The sequence below is a fragment of the Carcharhinus amblyrhynchos genome, chromosome 18 (assembly GCF_965287045.1).
Source record: "Carcharhinus amblyrhynchos chromosome 18, sCarAmb.v2.hapA, whole genome shotgun sequence".
Classification (NCBI taxonomy): Eukaryota; Metazoa; Chordata; class Chondrichthyes; order Carcharhiniformes; family Carcharhinidae; genus Carcharhinus; species Carcharhinus amblyrhynchos.
Window position 1 is genome coordinate 50148354 of NC_137341.1, and position 19527 is coordinate 50167880.

Below are 19527 nucleotides of genomic sequence, written 5' to 3' on the forward strand. Positions count from 1 at the left end.
TGTATATGCACCTTGGAAATTAGGAAGAAGTAAATAATTTTATGTCAAAATTTTTTTTGCACACAGTTCATTTACTCAGATACAAAGCAACACTGATTTATCTTTGATAACAAAATATTAAAATGATTAATGTTTGACAGAAGTCATGGAAAAAGATGGATGTTTGACAAAATTCTGAAGACCATAATAATGGATTCAGCGGAATTTAGCTTGTGCAATGCTCCCCCTGTCCCCTCCCCGAGTTGGAGAAACAGTGGAGCTCTGAAATGCTTCTCTCTGAAAAGCCCAACACTGTTTAAGTGCACTCAAGCACTTATCTGGGCAGTCTCAGGTCTCCCAACAATCAAGTTCCTAGTTGGGCAGATAACCCACCAGCAGCTCTCCATTGCTGGCACCGCAACCGGGAGTGATGGCAACTGCTGGTAGTGCTCTAAGGCCTTCAGCACCTCACAGCATTGTGGGTGCACCTTAACCACCGAGTCTGTGACCAGTCAATCTGCAACTGCTCAAACAGAACGCCGTCCGTCACATTCTGAAGGTCAACCAAGGATGGATAAAATGCTGGTATTATCAACGATGCTAATTCCCTGAAAGTGAATAAAAATAAGGCAAGGAGGGAAGGAAAAGCAAAGTCAGGCAAATACTATATTGTGATGCAATATGCACTTTTAAAGTATATTTTGCACAAAAATTTAACCTTAAAGAGGTTGACCCACAAACACTGCGAAAATCCTTAGTGCCATCTGAATTTTCCCACTGTATTATTATATAACATACATGCAACAGGAACATAAACCCAAAGATGCTGAGGCAAAGCCCATAGTATAGCATAGGAACGTGATATTTGGCCCATTTTTCAAAATGTTTTTGGTATTGAAAATATTCTGCAATGAACTATATTCAAATAATTCTCTCCCAGGCTAGTCCTATAACGTATGAACTTCCTAATTCAAACAGTTTGCTGGAAGCTGTTTTCTTTTCATAACAGAAATTTTATAACAGAGATACAATGTGAACCAATTAAATAACAACTTATGTTTACGTGATCAAAGAAAATAGTTTTAAGGGTTTTTGACCACAGTCATCATTACATTTCTTCATGTGATTGTAGATACACCGGTTTGGCAATTTTTCTCAGTCTTTCTTGCATTCTAAACTTGCGTCCTTTTTTATCAGCAAGCCCCATTGGAGGTAAATGAATCTGTAGATAATATGGAGCAAGTTAAAGGTATATTGAGATGAAACTGTATTTCAAAAAGTAGATCATAGTCACAATAATCTTGTCCGTTTTATGTACTACACAGCTGCATGTTTTTCAATTCAGCATTTTGACTGATACATTTGGCACATAAGCACATGGAATTAAGGGATAATAGTACATCCAGTGTTCCCCTTATTCAACAGGAGCAAAAGGTCAGAAAATTGAGGTTACAGCATTATAGCTCATTTTTGACCCATACTCTGTTAAAACACAGTTTCTTCCTTCTGAAAGCACAACATCAGCAAATTTAATCAAAAATATATTCCCATTTTTACAGCTCTCTTCAATCCTGCATTTGATAAAATACTTTTTATTTTATTTCAAATCACCATTTCCTTATCATTGCACAAGCCTGAACAGAAAAGGGTAGCATTCTGATTCAGTGTGTTTGATTATCAGTCAATGTCAGCACTTAAGTCAATGTTCTTGAAACAACTGTATAGCTGTAAAACAACAATCCTAATGAACTGAGTTTCTGTGCTGGGAATTGAAGCTATGACAACAAAGATCTGAGGTACTATAAGCCTTTAGGATCACATGTAGAACTTAATGAGGTAAGTGATTTGTTGTTGACAATTGTTTTCTTTCTGCTCAGATGTGCACCCTCATTGTCTTAGGGTTCTTATGCAAATTTGTACATGGAAAGCAAATTGTTCAAGTGCATAGATTTTCAGGACAATGCTCTCTAATTGATGTATATTGTATACACGATAAAACACATTGCACTACAATCCTATCCATATCATTATTTAAAAATTTGCGACAAAGGAACAAAAGTATACGCTTAGAAGGAGATTCAGAGGTTTAGCACCAACACATATCAGTATTCACATCACTGTGTTCAACGAGCTGGAGGCAGAATGGGACTTATGGCAGATATGGTGACTAGCACTGCTGCCTCACAGCACCAGGGACCTGGGTTCGATTCCTGGCTTGGGTCACTGTTTGTGTGGTGTTTGCACATTCTTCTCATGTCTGCTTGGATCTCCTCCAGGTGCTTCAGTTTCCTCCCACAGTCTGAAAGATATGCTGGTTAGGTGCACTGACCCAAACAGGCACCAGTCTGTGGCGACTAGGGGAATTTCACAGTAATTTCATTGCAGTGTTAGTGTAAACTTACTTGTGAGTAATAAATTAACTTCAGGCTTCAACACTGATTTACTAACTAACTGCACAGCAAACAAAATCGACTTGCTCAGAGTGTATTTAAATAGTACATTATAGAGTCAATTTCAAAGGAGTTTCTTGGAAACACAGAACTTACAAGGAAAACTACAGCAATTTGTCCCATCTCCATTTGTCCTGATAGAAGCAACTTCTCCATCAAAATGCATTCAGCGGAGGATAGTTACATACTATATTGCAAATAGATATTTCTCCATTAAATTGCAGTGTTCAGGATAATTAGATACTAACTGTGTGTAAAAACAATCCTGGTCAATTCCAGTTGTAATCAACAGATGTTTTTCTTTGTTTCTAACTGCAAGGTTAGCAAAGGAAATTCTAAAGACAATGCTTAGTTATTTAGTGGCTCATACTAAATGTTCAGCAATGTGATAATTAACTTCATTGATCTATTTAACAAACCAGTTTTACAACATAAATAAAGACAGAAAATGCTTCAAAGTCTCAGCATCTGTGAAGAGAGAAATGTTTTGTGTCCATACAAATCTTCCTCAGAGTGAATGTGATGGTTTTTCTGGGGCAAAGTAGCATGTCAATGATTGGTGTGAACTAAAGATCTGACAAAGCTGCTTAGGGCACAAGACAAAGGAAGTGTTAAGGTACTGATATTGGCATGAAGGTAAGATAGTAGAATGTGTTAATAGGAGACAGGTCAGTGCTCAATGTAAGTAAAACTTAAGAGCAAACATTTTACAACATGTTTATAATATAAAGGCGGTAACTTACTGGTCTTGGATAAGGAATTTTGTAATGTAGTCCTGCAAAAGCAATAACCAATTTAAAAACCAAATGTTATACCTGTTATGAAATTACAGTAAAACACTGGTAGAGTTTTAAAATTCTTACCAATTTCTATCCTTGCTTGGCATTCCTGTATGCACATCTTAATTGCTTCTACATCTGTTAACTACAAAATAAGTTTATTAATACCACAGCTCATGAGTAAAAACGAAAGCATATAACATATCTTACCACAAAAGAAAACTCTAGAAATAATTAGGTAGGTCAGAGGGATGTTACAATCCCAGTTGATGTTACTGGTAGACAGGAAGGTCCCAGAATGGAACCCTGACTCAGAACATCATAAAGGTTTTAATTATTTAAGAAGAGGAGGAAGAGAATCACAGGACAGCTAATTAGTTTTTAACAACAAGAAAAAAAACGTTTATTAAACATAAAAAGTTTGATTATAATACAAGAAGACTCCTTTACTGCCCCCAGGTTCACAAATGTATACCAGTTTTCAAAAATAACACCCCACTATGGAACCAAATGGCTGATACCACTTAACCGATCTTCTCACAATCCTTCCAGATGATTGTCTCAAGCGTTCCCAAACTCCACTCCCAAAAAAAAATCACGCTTTAAAAATCTTCTTTCATTAAGAATCCAGCTCCAGGTTCCCAACTATCCTTTCAGACAAAGCTTCCGCTCCACTGTTTTGATAAGGAATCAAGCTCTAGGTTTTCAACCTCTCCTTCAAGGCTTCCTTTGTCTTAAATGCTTTAACATACATAAATGTTTGGATTCAGCCACCGATTCCCACCCTTTTATTTCAAATATCTCTCAAATTGTAGTAACATATCACAAATCTTAGAACCACTTTTGATATATTTTTGGCTTCTGACTAGGCAACTCCTTTTCAGCTTTATTTGTGGCTCTACTGAACAGTACCCTGCCTCAGTTTACTACATGCTTCCTGAAAACTTCATTTCTCTAGTTTCCTTAACCAGTCATCCTTTAGATTTCTGGACTCGTTTCCTTAACCATTACTCCATGGTACAGCTTTTCTTCGAGCAAAGCTGAGAGAAATGTTCCCTCTCTAGCTTCCCATAACCAACTGCTAGGAATTCAGCTAAATGTATATTCAGAAAGCGTTCCTGCCCTAAAGGTGTCGCTGGTTGCTAAGCTTCCCATAACCAACTGCTAGGAATTCAGCTAAAAGTATATTCAGAAAGCGTTCCTGCCCTAAAGGTGTCCCTGGTTGCTAAGCAATGGCTCATTATTTCTCTAACCTCATGTTTACTTTTCAAGCTGTAAACTTCTCTAAGCACAGCAGAAGCAGAGTTTGAATGGATCAAAATCTAACGTACAAAAAATATCTTTGTCTAACATAAATGCGGGGTCACTTTTAACATTTAAGAAAAACTTGGACGGGTTCATGGATGAGAGGGGTGTGGGGAGATATGGTCCAAGTGCAGGTCAGTGGGACTAGGCAAAAAATGGTTTGGCACAGACAAGGGCCAAAAGGCCTGTTTCTGAGCTGTAATTTTCTATGGTTTTCTGTGAATCTAACTAGATTTTTGGGGTGGGATACAGAAAGGACATGTCCCCTTTCCTTTTTACTCTGCCACTTCTTGTTTGGCTCACATCTAACCTTTGTTGCCAATAAGGGCAAGGCCTTGCCCTTATATTGTTGCTTGTCTTCTTGTTCCCTGGAACTTTTCCATTTTTATTCATGTTAGTCTTTTTTTGTGTGGAGTGGTGGATGAGGGTGTATTTGTGTGGTGAGAGAAAAAAACAAAAAGAGGGTTTGAGAAACTCGGAGGTAAAGAGGGGGCATGAGGGAGGGGGGTGCTTGTGTACTGCATTTGGTAGAACCCCTACATATTCTGTAAATGCCTAGCGTGGTAATGGTTAACAAGGGAGATGTTCAGGCCCTTTGGGAACTGGAGGGGGGAGGTTATTCGTGTGTGAGAGAGCACCAAGTATTGAGGGTGATGCACAAGTACTTCTCTTTTGGGTTGTCCTCAGGGACATGATTGAGGTGTATAAGACTATATGAGTCCCGGATAGGGCGAGTAGGGAGCAGTTGTTCCCCTTCACTGGGGAGGGCATTGCTTTAGGATAAAGGTCAGTAGATTCAGAAGGGATTTGAGAAAAGGCTTTTTTTATTCAGAGGGTGGTGGCTTTCTGGAATGTACTGCTTGGGAAGATAAATGAGGCCTAAAGTCTTACCACTTTTCAGGTTATATTTGGGTGATGCTTTGAGATCTCTTAATATTCTGTATTCTGGAACCCCTGTAAGAAAATAGGGTTAACCCATCTTTAGTGCTAGTTGTTGGTGGAGCAGATTTGGTAAGCTGAATCTAACTAGAATTACCCTTTTTACACAGAATCACTAAATTAAACCCACTTAAATGCATACCTTATTTCTATTGATGCCATTTATATCCAAATCCAAAATATATATCATATCAAAAAGGGCATCTTTACTAATACTGACCCCTCAGGAATACAACAGTATATATACCTCCCTTCAGTCTGAGAAACAACTCACTACTTCACATTGGCCCATTTGTACTTATGCTGCTACAGTCCCTTTAATCTCATGGGCATTACTTTTTTCTAACAAGTCCATTGTATGATGATTTTCATTCATTACTTTATACTTTCCTAGGTGCCAATTCTATCCCAGATTATCTTTAAAAGTTACCATACCACCAACATTAAACTGATGGATCGATCCATCAACTGTTGACCATTCTCCTCTTTTCTAAGCAGGGGTGTACCATATGCAGCAAGTTAGTTCTCTGCCATGATCTCCATATCCAAGGAGCACTGGAAGATTGTAGCCAGTCTCCACAATTTCTCACCTTTACTTCCCTTAGTAATCCAGGAGATATCACATCTGAACCTGGTGACTTTTCTGCTCTGAGGATCGCCAACATTTGAAGTACTTCCTTTTTATCCTTGTCAATATCGCTATTGCCTCTAGGGTGCCACAGTGGTTAGCATTGTTGCCTCACAGTGCCAGGGACCTGGGTTCATTTTCGGCCTTGGGTCACTGGAGTTTGCACATTCTCCCCATGTCTGCGTGGGTTTCTTCCAGGGGCTCTGGTTTTCTCTCTCAGTCCAAAGATGTGCAGGTTAGGTGGACTGGCAATGCTAAATTGTCCCCTAGTGTCAGGAGACTTGCAGAGTAAATAAAAAATAAAAAAGATCAGCCATGATCTTATTGAATGGCAGAGCAGCATCGAGAGGGCAGATGGCCTACTCCTGGTTCTTATTAAATGGGGTTGTGTGGATAGGGCTTGGATGGGATTGTGGTCGATGCAGACTTGATGAGCCAAATGGCCTCCTTCTGCACCACAGGGATTCTATGATTCTTCCTTTACTACAGCAACCACTTTTCTAGTGAAGACAGATGCAACGGCTCATTTAGTACATCGACTTTATTGTTTAAAAAAAAATAAAAGTTCCAGAGATAAAATTTTAAAATGTCCGTCCTAAGTAAGTACAGCAATACTTGCCAGTTCAAACTGACATTCAAGCAAAATACCGTGGATTCTGGAAATCCAAAATAAAAACAGAATGCTGAAAATATTCAGCAGGTCAGGCAGCATCTGTTGACTGAGAACAGAGTTAATGACTGGAATTCTCCAGTTACGCTACCCTGCTACCGCTGTCAACTAGAAGGGAGAATTTGACACTCAGCCAAATCTCTATTCACTGCAGTATGACTGGAGAATCCCAGCCGCAAGCGAGGTCAGAGAATTCTGGCCAATGTATTGGTCAATGATGTTTCATCAAAGTTGGGGAAAAGCAGAGACCAAGGGATGGGTGGGACAAGTAACAAAACAAAGATCTGTGGAAGACAAAATAGATTAAATGATAAAAAGTCTTAACAGGGCATTGGTTGAAATATCTTGATCAAAACCTATTACACCTCTAACTTTTCCAAGTTTGGATGAAAGATCATTGGCCTGAAATGTTAACTCTGTCAACAGATACTGTCTGACCTGAGTATTTACAGCGTCTTCTTAAATTTCAATCTGGAGCATTGCATTTAGCAATTTATATTAATCGCAACAGTTCTGAAGCCATCATGTCAGAACTGCCTTTAGAAAAGAATTGAGACTAAATATGAAATTAAAATCTGTGACAGAAGTAACACTTTGTGACCAGGTTAAATAACTTCTTCCAACTAACTCCACTGATTTTTGTCAGCACTTTGGTTTAAAACAAAAATATCTCAATAAATAGAAATTGAAGACTGAGCAAGGTGATGCTTTTGATTTTGTCTGAAGAGGCACCAATGACAACATTATCTGTTAAGTTGCTAATAAACATCTTGATTACATATTTTCCCCACAAAAATGCAATAAATTAAAACATTGTGACTTGCATTTTTATTTTTTCTGAACAATGTTCTGGCTTCTGTAATAATGTAGTCCCTTTCTTTCAAAGTGTCTTCTGTTACGTCTGACAGTGACTGCCATGTCCTTGCTATTCTGAAGATTCTTCGATAAAGACCAAGCACCTCACATCTTGTTGCCACTATCATCTATTGAAATGAAGAGACAATCAATGAAGCTGCAGTAATAATTTCAGAGATTATGCTGAAAGTTAGATGAAAAGGGGCAGGTCAAAGTTCAGACAGGCACGTAACCAATTGTGCTAACTGGTTTATATCAGTGGTTATACTCTATGTAATTAGTAACTCCGTCAGACCACACAAGTTACATTCCAGTATCATCAAATAAGCAAACAATATTTAAGCTAAAATATTTCTCTGCACATGGTTGCAGGAAACAGGAAAATAAAAACTGAATATTGAAAATGGCTGCTGAATGTCATTATACATATTAGTTTTATAAGACTAGAAGTAAATTCTTTGGAATATAATTGTTCACCCTTCATCCAAGAAATTTTGCCCAAGTTATCTAGGATATGCTTCCTTCCAACCACCCCTGACATTTTATGTAAACACAGTATGCTACTAACACCCAGCTCCCACATCTCCACATTGATCCCATAATTGCCTCTGTCAATGATTCTTTCAATAAAGCATGAATCATATAAACCTTACAGTGCAGAAAGAGGCCATTTGGCCCATTAAGTCTGAACTGACCACAATCCCACCAGGCCCTACCCCATATCTCTACATATTTACCCACTAATCCCTCTAACCTATGCATTTCAGGACTCTAAGGAGTAATTTAGCATGGCCAATCAACCTAATCCATACATCTTGGGACTATGGGAGGAAACCCACACAGACAAGAGGAGAATGTGCAAACTTCAGACAGTGACCCAAGCCAGGAATTGAACCCAGGTCCCTGGGGCTGTGAAGCAACAATACTAACCACTGTGCTACTGTGCTGCCCATGAGTTTCCTTATCATTGATTCCATCATTCCCACAACTTTGTCTAGTCGAGACTTTGTTTATCCAAGGCTTGAATCCTGGCCTTTCATCCACCAAAATCTCCCAATTTCAAATCTGCCACACATTTCTTATTTTTTATAAAATCCTGCTCACCCATCAACTCCACCATTACCACCCGAAATTGGAAGTCATATATGAACCACTACATGCTTCTCTATTCTACTCCTGCTGCTCTATGCTCCCCTCATAAAATAAAAGCAAATTACTGCAGATGCTGGAATCCGAAACCAAAAGAGAAAACGCTGGAAAATCTCAGGAGGTCTGGCACCATCTGTAAGGAGAGAAAAGAGCTGACGCTTCGAGTCCAGATGATCCTTTGTCAAAGCTGTGATAAGGTCCCCCATGCAAGACTTCTTGAGAAGGTGAGAGGGCATGGGATCCAGGGGGCTTTGGCCTTGTGGATCCAGAACTGGCTTGCCTGCAGAAGGCAGAGAGTGGTTGTGGATGGGTCTTTTTCTGCATGGAGGTCGGTAACCAGTGGAGTGCCCCAGGGATCTGTTCTAGGACCCTTGCTGTTTGTCATTTTCATAAATGACCTGGATGAGGAAGTGGAGGGATGGGTTAGTAAGTTCGCAGACAATACGAAGGTTGGTGGTGTTGTGGATGGTCTGGAGGGATGTCAGAAGTTGCAGCGGGACATAGATAGGATGCAAGACTGGGCGGAGAAGTGGCAGATGGACTTCAACGCAGATAAATGTGTAGTGGTCCATTCTGGCAGGACCAATGGGATGAAGGAATACAATATCAAGGGTAGGAGTCTTAGCTGTGTTGAAGAGCAGAGGGATCTTGGGGTCTGGGTCCATAGGACTCTTAAATCGACCTCACAGGTGGAAGATGTGGTCAAGAACGCATATGGTGTACTGGCCTTCATTAATCGAGGGATTGAGTTTAGGAGTCGGGACGTAATGCTGCAACTTTATAAGACCCTTGTCAGACCCCACTTGGAGTACTGTGCGCAGTTCTGGTCGCCGCACTACAGGAAGGACGTGGAAGCTATTGAAAGGGTGCAGAGGAGATTTACAAGGATGTTGCCTGGATTGGGAGGCATGCCTTATGAAGATAGGTTGAGGGAGCTGGGACTCTTCTCCCTGGAGAGACAAAGGTTGAGAGGCGACCTGATACAGGTTTATAAGATGTTGAGAGGAATAGATAGGGTGGATTCCCAGGGCTGAAATGGTAGCTATGAGAGGACACAGATTTAAGGTGCAGGGAAGCAAGTACAGAGGAGATGTTAGGGGTAAGTTTTTCACTCAGAGGGTGGTGAGTGAATGGAATCAGCTGCCGTCGGTGGTGGTGGAGGTGAACTCGCTGGGGTCTTTTAAAAGACTTCTGGATGAGTATATGGGATCTAATGGAATTGGGGGTTATAGATAGGTCTATGGCTTAGTAGGTATAGAAGTGGTCGGTGCAACTAGTGAGCCAAAGGGCTTGTTTGTGCTGTAGTGTTCTATGTTGTTCCACATCTATCTATCATAAAAAGTCATTACAAATTTCTCCCTTTGAAGACTTGACATCTGTTTCTGTCTTTCATGGAGACATTTCTTTTGTTAAAGATGCCATACAATTGCGAATCATTGCTGATCAACCAAAAGTGGCCATATCTGGTTCTTTTAAATTTATCAAGTTTACTGGCTCAAGAGGAACAATGAAGCCATTGTCAAAAATGTTAAATCATCTCCCATGTAATTAGCAGTATATGGTACAGTCTTAAAAATACGATGTTGTGGCTATAACAGAAAACTAACTCAAAGAATGGATTTAAATATCGCAGGATATAAGAGCCAGAATTCTCCTGTCTCATCATAACAGGTCAGACAGAGAATTTGGCAGACCATTTAGCTTGAGTGGGAATTTCTGGTCTTGGGGCACACATGGCTGGAGAATCCTACTGAAGGTGTTCATGAAGAAAGGAAAGGAAGCAAAGGGGGCTGATGGTATTGATAAAGGAGAATATTGCAATGCTGGAAAAAAAGGATGTCCCAGAGGGATCATGAACAGAATCTATTTGGTGAGAGATCAGGAACAAAAAGGTGGAATTCCATTGCCCAGTGTAATCCATATGTCACCAACTAGTGATAAGAATGGAAAGGAACAAATTTGCAGAGATGTGCATAATTTATACAGTATTTATAATGGGGGGGCTTCAATTATCCAAACATAGACTGGGATAATTTGATTAGATTTTTGTCACGTGTTAGCATACAGTGAAAAGTATTGATTCTTGCATGCGACACAGACCGTACATAGGGAAAGAGTGCAGAATGTAATGTTACAATCATAGCTAGAGAATAGAGAAAAATCAACTTAATGCGAGGTAGGGCCATTCAAATAGCAGCAGGGAAGCTGTTCTTGACTTGGCTGGTAAGCGTCCTCAAATTTTTGTATGTTTTTCCTGATGAAAGAAGGTGAAAGAGTGTATGTCTGGAATGCAGAGAGTCCTTGATTATGCTGGCTGCTTTTCTGAGGCAGCAGGAAGTGTAGATAGAGTCAATGGATGGGAGGCTGGTTTGAGTGATGAACTGACTTTTGTTCACAACCCTTTGTATTTTATTGCGCTCTTGAACAGAGCAGGAGCCATACCAAGCTGTGATACAAATGGAAAGAATGCCTTCTGTAGTGCATTTGTAGAAGTTGGTGAGAACTGTAGTGGATATGCAAAATCTTCTTAGTCTCCTGAGAAAATAGAGGCATTGATGGGTTTTCGTAACAATAGTGTCTGCACAGACAGACCAGAACAGGTTGTTCATGGTCTGGACACCTAAAATCTTGAAGCTACCAACGATTTCTACTTCATCCTCAGATTTAGACAGGGGCACGCCCTCCACTTGCTTCTTAAAGTCGATGATCATCTCCTTCATTTTGGTGACACTGAGGGAGAGATTATTGTCGTTGCAACAGTTCACCAGATTTTCTATCTCTTTCCCGTACTGTGTCTCGTCATTGTTTGAGATCTGACCCACAATGGTGGTGTCATCAGCAAATGTGAAAATCAAGTTGGAGGGGAATTTGGCCATATAATCTGAGGTGTATTAGGAGTAAAGGGCTGAGGACACAGCCATGCATGGCACCCGGTGTTGAGGACGATTATGGAGGAGGTGTTGTCACCTATCCTTACTGACTGCAGTCTGTGGGTTAGGAAGTTCAGGATCTAGCCCTGGGCCATAAAGTTTGGAGATGAGTCTCATAGGAATAAGGGTGTTATAGGCTGAGCTGTAGTCCAATGAATAGGAGTCTGACATAAGTGTCTTTGTTATCTAGGTGTTCCAGGTTTGAGTGTAAGGCGAGGAAGTTGGTGTCTGCTGGGGACCTGTTGCATTGATAGGCAAACTATAGCGGATCCAGGCAGCCTAGGAGGCAGGAATTGATTTGTGTCATGACTAGCCTTTCAAAGCACTTCATAATGATGGATGTCAGAGCCACCGTACGATAGTCACTAAGACACACTGCCTGGTTTTTCTTTGGTACCAGGACGATGATCCTCCTCTTGAAGCAGGTAGGGACCTCAGATTGATGTAAAGAGAGGTTGAAGATATCTGCTAATATCCCCGCTAGCTGATCCATGCAGGATCTGAGTGCTCATCTGGGTTCCCCACTGAGTGAGTTGCTGGGTTGACTTTTGAGAAGGCTGTGACATCAGCAATGGGAAAAAAAAGCGAGCCATCTTGAGAAGAATTGTTTGATAGAGCAGACGCAGCACGGTTTCGTTAAGGGGAAGTCGTGTCTGATGAATTTATTGGAATTCTATGAGGATGTGTCTAGTGCGGTGGATAGAGGGGAACCAGTGGATGTGGTGTTTCTCAATTTTCAGAAGACGTTTGATAAGGTGCCGCACAAAAGGTTGTTACGGAAGGTTAGGGGGCATGGAGTTGGGGGTAGGGTGTTAGCGTGGATAGGGGATTGGCTGTCAAATAGGAGGCAGAGAGTGGGTGTCAATGGGTGCTATTCGGATTGGCAGTTGGTGACTAGTGGAGTGCCCCAGGGATCGGTGCTGGGGCCTCAGCTATTTACCATTTATATAGATGATCTGGAGGAGAGAGCCGAGTGTAAGGTGTCGAAATTTGCTGATGACACAAAGATAAGTGGAACAGCAAATTGTGCGGAGGGTATAGAAAGTCTACAGAGGGATCTAGATAGGTTGAGCGAGTGGGCGAGGACCTGGCAGATGGAATTCAATGTTGGCAAGTGTGAAGTTGTCCACTTTGGTAGGAATAATAGTAAGAAGGACTACTACTTACAGGGCGAAAACCTGCAGCATGCTATGGTGCAGAGGGACCTGGGGGTCCTTGTGCATGAGTCGCAAAAACCCAGCCTACAGGTGCAGCAGGTGGTGAGGAAGGCAAATGGGATGCTGGCCTTCATAGCAAGGGGGATTGAATATAAAAGTAGGGAGGTCTTGCTGCAACTGTACAGGGCACTGGTGAGGCCGCAGCTGGAGTACTGTGTGCAGTTTTGGTTACCGCACTTGCGCAAGGATATTTTGGCCTTGGAGGGAGTGCAGAGGAGGTTCACTAGGCTGATAACGGAGTTGAGGGGATTGAGCTATGAGGAGAGGCTGAATAGACTGGGCTTGTACTCAGAGTTTAGAAGGATGAGGGGAGATCTCATTAAGACGTATAAAATGATGAAAGGGATGGATAGGGTAGAGGTGGAGAGGTTCTTCCTGCTCAGAAAGGACAGCAGGACTAGAGGGCACAGCCTCAAGATAAGGGGGGGCAGTTTAGAACAGAGTTGAGGAGGAACTTCTTCACTCAAAGGGTGGTGAATCTCTGGAATTCTCTGCCCGTTGAAGTGGTGGAGGCTACCTTGCTAAATATATTTAAGACACGGGTAGATAGGTTTTTGGTAGGCAAGGGGATTAAGCGGGGATTATATGGGGAGAAAGCGGGAAAGTGGAACTTAGCCACTTCAGATCAGCCATGATCTTATTGAATGGTGGGGCAGGCTCGAAGGGCTAGATGGCCTACTCCTGCTCCTAGTTCTTACGTTCTTAGGTTGGTCCAAGGCCTCCGAGATGAAGGGCGTCCTCCTGCTGACCTCTTGATCAAAAAGGGCACAAAATACACTGAGATCATGGGGGAGGGATACATTGGAGTCAGCGATTTTGTCTGCCTTCATCATGTAGCCTGCTATGTCTTGCAGACTTTGCCACAGTCGGCCATAGTCTTCACCAATTGTACTGTAAAGGGCAGAGAGGGACAAGGGTTCCTAGAGTATATTCAGGAAAGTTTTCTTCAGCTGTGTGTTTCCAGTCCAATGAGGAAGGAGGCACTGGTTGACACGGGTTTTGGAAATGATTTGGCCAAGTAGATCAAATGTCAGTAAGCGAATACTTAGGGGTCAGTGATCATTGTATCATGTGTTTTAGGTGGACAATGGGAAAGAACAGTCCAGAGTAAGAATAATTAACTGGGAGAAAACCAACTTCAATAGGGCAAGAAAGGATCTGGGTTGAATAAATTGGAGTCAAAGGTTGGGAGGAAGATGGTAGTTGACCAATGGACTATCTTCAAAGAGGAGATGATTTAGGCACAGGCAAGATATACTCCCTCAAAAGGGAAAGATGGAGTAAACAAATTCTGGATGAAGGAGGAGATAGAATTTAAAATCATGAAGCAAAAGTGCTAATGACAAATGTCAGGTAGAAAATACAATTGAAAATCAGGCTGAATAAAAAAGGTCCAGAGGAGAGGTTAAAAAGCAAATAAGAGAAGCAAAGAGAGTACGAAGAGAGACTGGGAGCTGGCAGCAAAGTAAAACCAAAGTCTACTCCAGGCACATAAGTAGTAAAAGGGTGGTAAAAGCAGACTAGGGATGGGAGACATGGGGGCAGAAAGCATAGCTGAGGTACTAAATTAATGTTTTTTCTTTTATTCATTCATGGGACATGGGTGTCACTGGCTGGCCAGCATTTATTGCCCATCCCTGGTTACCCTTGGAAGGCAGATGACAGTCAACCACATGTAGTCTGATCAGGTAAGGACAGCAGATTTCCTTCCCGGGTCCCCAGAATATTGGCTGATTTTCTGGATTCATAGTCTAGCAATTATACCACAAGGTCATCGCCTCCCACTTTGCATCTATCTTTACAAAGGAAGATGAAACTACCTTGGCCATGATAAAAGACAAAGAAAATCAGACAATAAATGGGCTTAAAGTTGAAAAGACCCTGGCATTGAATAGGCTAAATATGCATAAAAGTTGATCAGGCATCTGGACCGAATGAGATGTATCCAAAGAAGTGAGAATGAAGATTGAAGAGGTACTGTCTGTGGTCCTGGAGAACTGCAAACATTACATCCTTCTTCAAAAAAAGGGAATAAATATAAGCCCAACAATTACTGACCAGTCAGTTTAACTGCAGTGATGGGGAAAATTCTAGAAATAATAATTTGGGAAATAACGAAAATCACATGGACAAATGCAGGTTAAGTAAGTAAAGCCAGCATAAATTTCTTTAGGGAAAATCTTGAAGAGGTAACAGAGAAGGTTGAGGAGTGCAATATTGTTGATGTGGGTGTGCATGGAAAAGGCATTTGATAAAATACGACACAGACTGTTAAGCAAAATTACAGTTCAAGAAATAAAAGGGACGGTAACAACATGGATATGGAGTTGACTTGAGTGATAGGGAACAGAGGATAGTGGTTAATGGATGCTTTTCATGTTCGAGTAAGGTTTTCAGTACTGAGGCATCTTGAAGGGAATTGCTTGATAGGGCAGACGCAACACGGTTTCATTAAAGGGAAGTCGTGTCTGACAAATTTACTGGAGTTCTATGAGGATGTGTCTAGGGCGGTGGATAGAGGAGAGCCGGTGGATGTGGTCTTTCTGGATTTTCAGAAGGCGTTTGATAAGGTACCTCACAAGAGGTTACTGCAGAAGGTCAGAGGACATGGAGTTGGGGGTAGGGTGTTAGCGTGGATAGAGGATTGGTTGTCAAATAGGAGGCAGAGAGTGGGGGTCAATGGGTGCTATTCGGATTGGCGGTTGGTGACTAGTGGGGTGCCCCAGGGGTCGGTGCTGGGGCCTCAGCTATTTACCATTTATATAGATGATCTGGAGGAGGGAACCGAGTGTAGGGTGTCGAAATTTGCTGATGACACCAAGATTGGGGGAAAGGCAAATTGTGTGGAGGGTGTGGAGAGTCTGCAGAAGGATCTAGATAGGCTGGGCGAATGGGCCAGGAAATGGCAATTGGAATTTAATGTTGGCAAGTGTGAGGTGGTCCACTTTGGTAGGAAGAATGGTAGGAAGGACTATTACTTACGTGGCGAAAAACTGCAGCAGGCGACGGTGCAGAGGGACCTCGGGGTCCTTGTGCATGAGTCGCAAAAACCCAGCCTGCAGGTGCAGCAGGTGGTCAGGAAGGCGAATGGGATGCTGGCCTTCATAGCGAGGGGGATTGAATATAAAAGTAGGGAGGTCTTGCTGCAGCTGTATAGGGCATTGGTGAGGCCGCAGCTGGAGTACTGTGTGCAGTTTTGGGCGCCGCACCTGCGCAAGGATATTTTGGCCTTGGAGGGAGTGCAGAGGAGGTTTACTAGGCTGATACCGGAGTTGAGGGGGTTGAGCTATGAGGAGAGGCTGAATAAACTAGGCTTGTACTCGTTAGAGTTTAGAAGAATGAGGGGAGATCTCATTGAGACGTATAAGATGATGAATGGGATGGATAGGATAGAGGTGGAAAGACTCTTCCCGCTCAAAAAAGACAGTAGGACTAGGGGGCACAGCCTCAAGATAAAGGGGGGGCGGTTCAGAACGGAGTTGAGGAGGAACTTCTTCACTCAAAGGGTGGTGAATCTCTGGAATTCTCTGCCCGTTGAAGTGGTGGAGGCTGCCTCGCTAAATATTTTTAAGAAGCGGGTTGATGGGTTTTTGATAAGAGAGGGGATTAAGGGTTATGGGGAGAGGGCGGGAAAGTGGAACTGAGCCACGACAGATCAGCCATGATCTTATTGAATGGCGGGGCAGGCTCGAAGGGCCAGATGGCCTACTCCTGCTCCTATTTCTTATGTTCTTATGTTCTTATGATACATATTAATAACATAGTCTTTGGTACAGGGCACAATTTTAAAGTTTGCACATGAAATAAAACTCGGAAGCATTGTGAACCATGAGGGTGGCAATGTAGAACTTCAAAAGGACAGACAAGTTGGTGAAATGGGTGAACAGATGATAGTTGAAGTTCAATGCAGAAAAATGTAAAAGGATTCATTTTGGTAGAAAGATCACAAAGATGCAATAGAAAACAAAAACATACAACTCTAAAGCGGATGGAGAAGCAAGGGATTTGGGTGTATTTGTGCATAAATCATTGAAGGTGGCAGGACAGGTTGAGCGAACAGCTAATAAAGCATACAGTATCCCGGTGAAAGCAAATTACTGCATATGCTGGAATCTGTTCATACTGAATGACAAAGCAAGCTCGGTGGGCTGAATGGCCTAGTGCTCCTATGCTTTTAGATTCATGGGTATTTACAGCACAGCAGGAGGCCACTTGGCCAATCACGTCCACGCCAGTCAAAGATCTGACTAATCAGAATTTTCCAACATGTGGCCTAAATGGAGGCTATAGCAGTGCAAGCGAATATTTAAATACTTAAGATTTACAAGAGCTTCTGACTCAATTGCCCTTTTAGGCAGTGAGCTTCAGACTCCCACCACCATGGGAGAAAGTGTTTTTCCGCAATGCCCATCTTAGCCTACACTCCTTACCATAAATCTACACTCCCTGGTTACTGACCCTTCTAATAATAGGCAAAGGATTTCCTATCCACCCTAAGCCCCTCATAACCAAATTTCTTTCAGACCCCCTCTCAACCTTTGTAGCTCCAAGGAAAACAGCCCCAGCCTATCAAATTATTTTAGCTCAAACCCTCCAACCCAGGCAGCATCCTGGTAAATCTCCTTTGCATCCTTCTGATAACCCGAACTGCACACAGTACACCAGTTGTAACCTAACCGATACTTTCCTGCTCTTGTAGTCGATATCTCAGCTAATAAAAGGCAAGAACCCCATATGCCTTCTTAATCACCTTAACTACCCCCTTCAGGGACCTGTGAATAAACTCCCCAAGGTCCCTATGATCCTGGGTGTAATCATACAATCCATAGTGCAGGAGCCGCCCATCAGGTTTGCACCAACCCTCCAAGAGAGCAATTTTTTGGTGGCATGGCAGTTAGCACTACTGCCTTGCAGCACCAGGGACCTTGGTTCAATTCGCAGCTTGGGTTACTGTATGTGGACTTTGCACATTCTCCCCAAGTCTGTGTGGGTTTCCTCCAGGTGCTTCAGTTTCCCCCTACATTCCAAAGATATGCAGGCAAAGTGGATTGGCTATGCCAAATTCTTCCTCTGTGTGCCCAAACAGGCACTGGTGTGTGGTGACTTGGAGATTTTCTCAGTAACTTGACTGAGTGTTAATGTAAGTCTACTTGTGACTAATAAATAAACAAACTTCTACTTTAACTACTTTTCCAGGCCTACTCCCCACCTCATCCCACACATTTGTCCCACAAATCCACCTAACCAACATCTTTGGACATACACATCAATATAGCATGGCCAATATACCTAACCAGCACGCCTTTCAGACTATGGGAGGAAACCGGAGCAACCAGAGGAAACCCATGCAGAGTTGGGAAGAATGTACAAAGTCCACATACAGTGACCTGAGGCCAGAATCGAACCCGGGTCCCTGGCACTATGAGGGAACAGTGCTAACCACTACCCCACCCATTACCTTTACTTTATTAGCTTCCCCAAGTATATCAGAGTTAAGGGTGTGGTTAACTCTGATTCTTTCTCCATCAAAGTGCTGTCTGATTCTTTCTCCAAAGTGCTGTCTGATTCTTGAGCTTTTGCAGCATTTCGTTTATGAATCATGATTTAAACACTGGGTGTGGGTTGTTTTAGTCTCATTCAGGCCCGAGTACAGTCAGGTAGCTCCTGGGGCGGGGTGGATAAACCCTGAATTTAAAGGCACACTCAGCTTTATCAGTGGTGTTAAAAACAGAAGCCACAACACTTGGGTTCGCTTCTCCCGTAGCCTGGCCTCTCAGGTGAAGCATTAGTCGCTGTCCAGACATTCAGCCGCGTTTCATTCAATTTAAATAAAGAATGAGATTAACCTGCCAGGTTGCCGGTTGCGCCCCAGGGCCGCAGATTTAGAAACAAGCCGAATATGTTGAACCGAGGCGGCGGTTCGTACTCAGCCTGAAGGGGGACGATAAGACAACAGCCCGACCACTACGCATGCGCAAATCCCTCCCCAGCACCATTCCAGCGCGCGCAGATTTGAACCATGCGCACCTCACATCTCCCGCCCATTCCTGTTTCAGCGCGCACGCGCACCTCCCCACGGCCCCAGGGTGCGCGTATGCGTCCCTCTCCGTGGCTCCAAATTGCGCACGCGCACCTCTCCTCCCCGCCATGTCCGTCGCCAGATTCTAGTGCGCACACGCACACACTCCACAGATCCAATTGCGCACGAGAATCTTACGTTTCTCCCCCACCACAATTATCGGTGTTAAAAGCAAAACACTGCGGATGCTGAACTATTAAACAAGAAAACAGAAGGCTGGAAAACCTCAGCAGCTCTGACAGCATCTGTAAGGGGAGAATAGAGTAAGAAGTCTGACAACACCAGAAGAGAATAGAGCCAACCTTTCGAATCTGGACGACCCCTCGTCAGAGCTGCAATTATTGGCAGCTCCGGTGCCTGCTGCGCACGCGCACCTCACTCTCCCAACGAAGGTTTGCATTGCGCACGCGTACTTCATTATCCCACCGAAGGATCGCATTGCGCACGCGCACCTCAGATTCCTCGCCCCCTCCACCGCCGTTGGAGGCTCGACTAATGCGCATGTGCAAACCTCGCATCCCGCGAAGGGGGGATCGGAAGTCTTGAC

General features: G+C 42.8%; 1 protein-coding gene across 4 annotated transcripts; it reads right to left on the reverse strand.

The window, feature by feature from the left end:
* Positions 1-47: 47 nt before the first annotated feature.
* On the reverse strand, positions 48-19372 carry lyrm1 (LYR motif containing 1). Of its 4 annotated transcripts, none has more exons than XM_080206993.1 (6): positions 19283-19372; positions 7575-7733; positions 3293-3353; positions 3173-3204; positions 1092-1201; positions 57-587 (listed from the first exon to the last, which is right to left on the reverse strand). In XM_080206993.1, exons 2-6 carry the CDS (start codon positions 7731-7733, stop codon positions 440-442), a joined length of 510 nt encoding a protein of 169 aa, XP_080063119.1. In that variant the 5' UTR covers positions 19283-19372; the 3' UTR covers positions 57-439. The 4 variants fall into 4 exon arrangements, with proteins under 4 accessions (XP_080063122.1, XP_080063119.1, XP_080063118.1 ...); XM_080206992.1 differs by lacking the exon at positions 19283-19372 and adding an exon at positions 18748-18849; XM_080206996.1 differs by lacking the exons at positions 7575-7733; positions 19283-19372 and adding an exon at positions 5405-7549 and having other exon boundaries at positions 48-587.
* Positions 19373-19527: the final 155 nt, after the last annotated feature.

Coding starts and splice junctions, on each gene's coding strand:
- lyrm1 (XM_080206993.1), bottom strand. CDS start 7,733: ATGATAGTGGCAACAAGATGTGAGGTGCTTGGTCTTTATCGAAGAATC. Junction 3,354..7,574: donor TGTTCAGAAAAAATAAAAAT/GCAAGTCACAAT, acceptor CTTATTTTGTAG/TTAACAGATGTAGAAGCAAT. Junction 588..1,091: donor CTACAATCACATGAAGAAAT/GTAATGATGACT, acceptor ATTCACTTTCAG/GGAATTAGCATCGTTGATAA.